Here is a 2,500-nt window from a genome sequence, read left to right as displayed (position 1 = left end):
TTTCACCATGTGCGTCCTGAGCAATGATCTTCTCTGTGAGGGACCTGGTGAGCTTGAGGGAGTTGAGGTTCTCCACAGTCGCCAACTTCTCAGGGGAGGTGATTCCCATCCCGCCCAGTCTTGGTGGAAGTTCGAGCAGTGCCCTTTCCCCATCTCCGATGGTGTGGTATCTCAGTAACGCTGGGAGGAAGGTGTTCCTTATCGAGACCTCCAGTGGTGCAAGGAGAGGGCTGATGCCTGGGATGGTGCGCATGGCGAATCTCCATCGATGCTGCAAGCCGTGGGTGTAGGCAGAGTAGGCTGCTACTACTACTACTACTACCCTTACTACTACTAAAACTACTTCTACTGTTACTATTACTACTACTATTACTACTAATACTGCTACTACCACTAAAATTACTTCTACTATTACCACTATTAATACTATTACCATTACTACTACAGCTACTACTACTACATCTACTACTGTTATTACTACTTCTACTACTACTACTACTACTACTACTACTACTACTACTACTACTTCTATTACTACTACTACTACATTTAATACTACTAATGCTACTATTACTACTACTACTACTACTACTACTACTACTACTACTACTATTACTACTACTACTACTACTACAAATACTACTACAAATACTATTACTACTATTACTACTACTACTACTACTACTACTACTACTACTACTACTACTACTACTAGTAATAATAATATAAAAATAATAATGTAATAGTGATGATGATGGTGCTGATGATGATGAAAGGACGGTGATGATAAGGAAGAAAGACACTAAAGATGTTTATAATGATAATGATAACTATAATTATAGAATAATATAACAAGGAAATCAAGGTGAAAAGTTATGATAATAATAATTATCTATTTCATAATTATTAGTTTATGTGGTGAAAACGATGATAATAGTTAATTGTAAAAATACCATTACTTCTTCTGCAACTACTTTTTCTACTAGTGCTACTACTACTTCTTTTACTACTAATACTGCTTCTACTACTACTTGTACTACTGCTAGTACTACTTGTAATACTAGTACTACTACTACTACTACTAGTTCTACTACTACTACTACTGCTACTACTACTACTACTACTGCTTCTAATACTACTTCTGCTACTGCTTTTACTACTACTACTACTACTACTACTACTACTAATAATAATAATATAACTAAAACTACTACTACTACTACTACTACTACTACTGCTTGTACTACTATTACTACTACTTCTACTACTGCTAATACTACTACTACTAGTACTACTACTACTACTACTACAACTAAAAATATAATAAACCTGGTCAACCAAACGCATGTTGCTTTAATATCTCTATCTGTTAAACTTTGAACCAGATCGTAAGACAGTTTGCATACGTCCACCCTCCTGCCCCTCCCCACTGCCTACCTTGTCAAGCGGGGTGTGTCCAGCATTATTTTGTATGCTTGTGTCACCGCCTCGCTGCACCAGCCACTGCACACATGTCACTCTACCCCCGGCCGCAGCAAAGTGCATGGGTGTGTCGCCATCACTGTTCTTGGCGGTGAGGGGCCAGCCAGCACCTGCCAGCTGCTCCAGTACCTCCACGTGGCCACGATAACTGGCGAGGTGCACCGGGGTGTGTGCCTCGAGGTGTGCGGGAGTGGGAGGGGTAACGGGCAAGAGGGCCGCCACACACTGCTGGTGGCCCTGCCATGAAGCAAAGTGTAGGGCTGTCCAACCTGTGTGTGTGTGTGTGTGTGTGTGTGTGTGTGTGTGTGTGTGTGTGTGTGAGAGAGGAGATAAGACTATATTAATATTACTCTTATTATTATTATTATTGATATTATTATTATTACTATTATTATTATTATTATTATTATTATTATTATTATTATTATTATTAATATTATCATTATTATTATTAGGAAGAAGAAGAGGCATAGGAAGAGGAGGAGCAGGATAATTAAGGTAAAATGGAATTGGAGTAGGAGGAGGAAGAGGAAGAGGAGAGGAAGAGGAGAATTAGGATCAAAAAGAGGTGCAGAGGGAGGAGGAAGAAGAGGAAGAGGAAAAGGAGGAGGAAGTGGAGAAGTAAAACGAGAAGTAATTGCAAAATCTTCTTTTCTTCCCTTCCTTCTTCTTTCTTTTTTTTTTCTTCTTTTTCTTCTGTATTATACTAGTATTATTATTATTATTATTATTATTATTATTATTATTAGTAGTAGTAGTAGTAGTAGTAGTAGCAGCACTAGTAGTAACATTAATAGTAGTAGTAATAGTAGCAGTAGTAGTAATAGTAGTAGTAGGAACAGAAGTAGTAGTAGTAGTAGTAATATAAGAAGTAAAAGTAGTAGCAGTAGTAGGTGTTGTAATATTAGTAAAATTAGAAGTAGCAGTTGTAGAAAAAGTAGAAAAAAATCACATGTACATCTACAATTACCACCACCACCACCACCACCACCACCACCACCAGCACAGCCTCACCGTC

At 38.1% G+C, this 2,500-nt stretch overlaps 2 protein-coding genes across 2 annotated transcripts in view; both read right to left on the bottom strand.

The window, feature by feature from the left end:
* Positions 1–2,500, bottom strand: part of LOC135095302 (uncharacterized) — a 34,565-nt gene that overhangs the window by 12,509 nt on the left and 19,556 nt on the right. The window contains exons 4-5 of the mRNA XM_063996071.1: positions 2,497–2,500; positions 1,438–1,751 (exon numbers count right to left, since the gene is read on the bottom strand). The exon at positions 2,497–2,500 is cut by the window's right edge and continues 297 nt beyond it. The gene's annotated coding sequence lies outside the window, so the exon portion shown is untranslated. The remainder of the gene's footprint in view (positions 1–1,437; positions 1,752–2,496) is intronic.
* The window catches only part of LOC135095233 (26S proteasome non-ATPase regulatory subunit 10-like), an 8,992-nt gene that overhangs the window by 6,213 nt on the left and 279 nt on the right, over positions 1–2,500 (bottom strand). The window contains exons 1-2 of the mRNA XM_063996014.1: positions 2,489–2,500; positions 1,438–1,656 (exon numbers count right to left, since the gene is read on the bottom strand). The exon at positions 2,489–2,500 is cut by the window's right edge and continues 279 nt beyond it. Coding sequence (XP_063852084.1) covers positions 1,438–1,656; positions 2,489–2,500 — 231 coding nt within the window. The remainder of the gene's footprint in view (positions 1–1,437; positions 1,657–2,488) is intronic.

This window comes from Scylla paramamosain, chromosome 48, assembly GCF_035594125.1.
Source record: "Scylla paramamosain isolate STU-SP2022 chromosome 48, ASM3559412v1, whole genome shotgun sequence".
In the NCBI taxonomy this organism is placed as follows: domain Eukaryota; kingdom Metazoa; phylum Arthropoda; class Malacostraca; order Decapoda; family Portunidae; genus Scylla; species Scylla paramamosain.
Note: the sequence above shows the minus strand (reverse complement) of the source record. Positions and strands in the feature narration are given on the sequence as shown.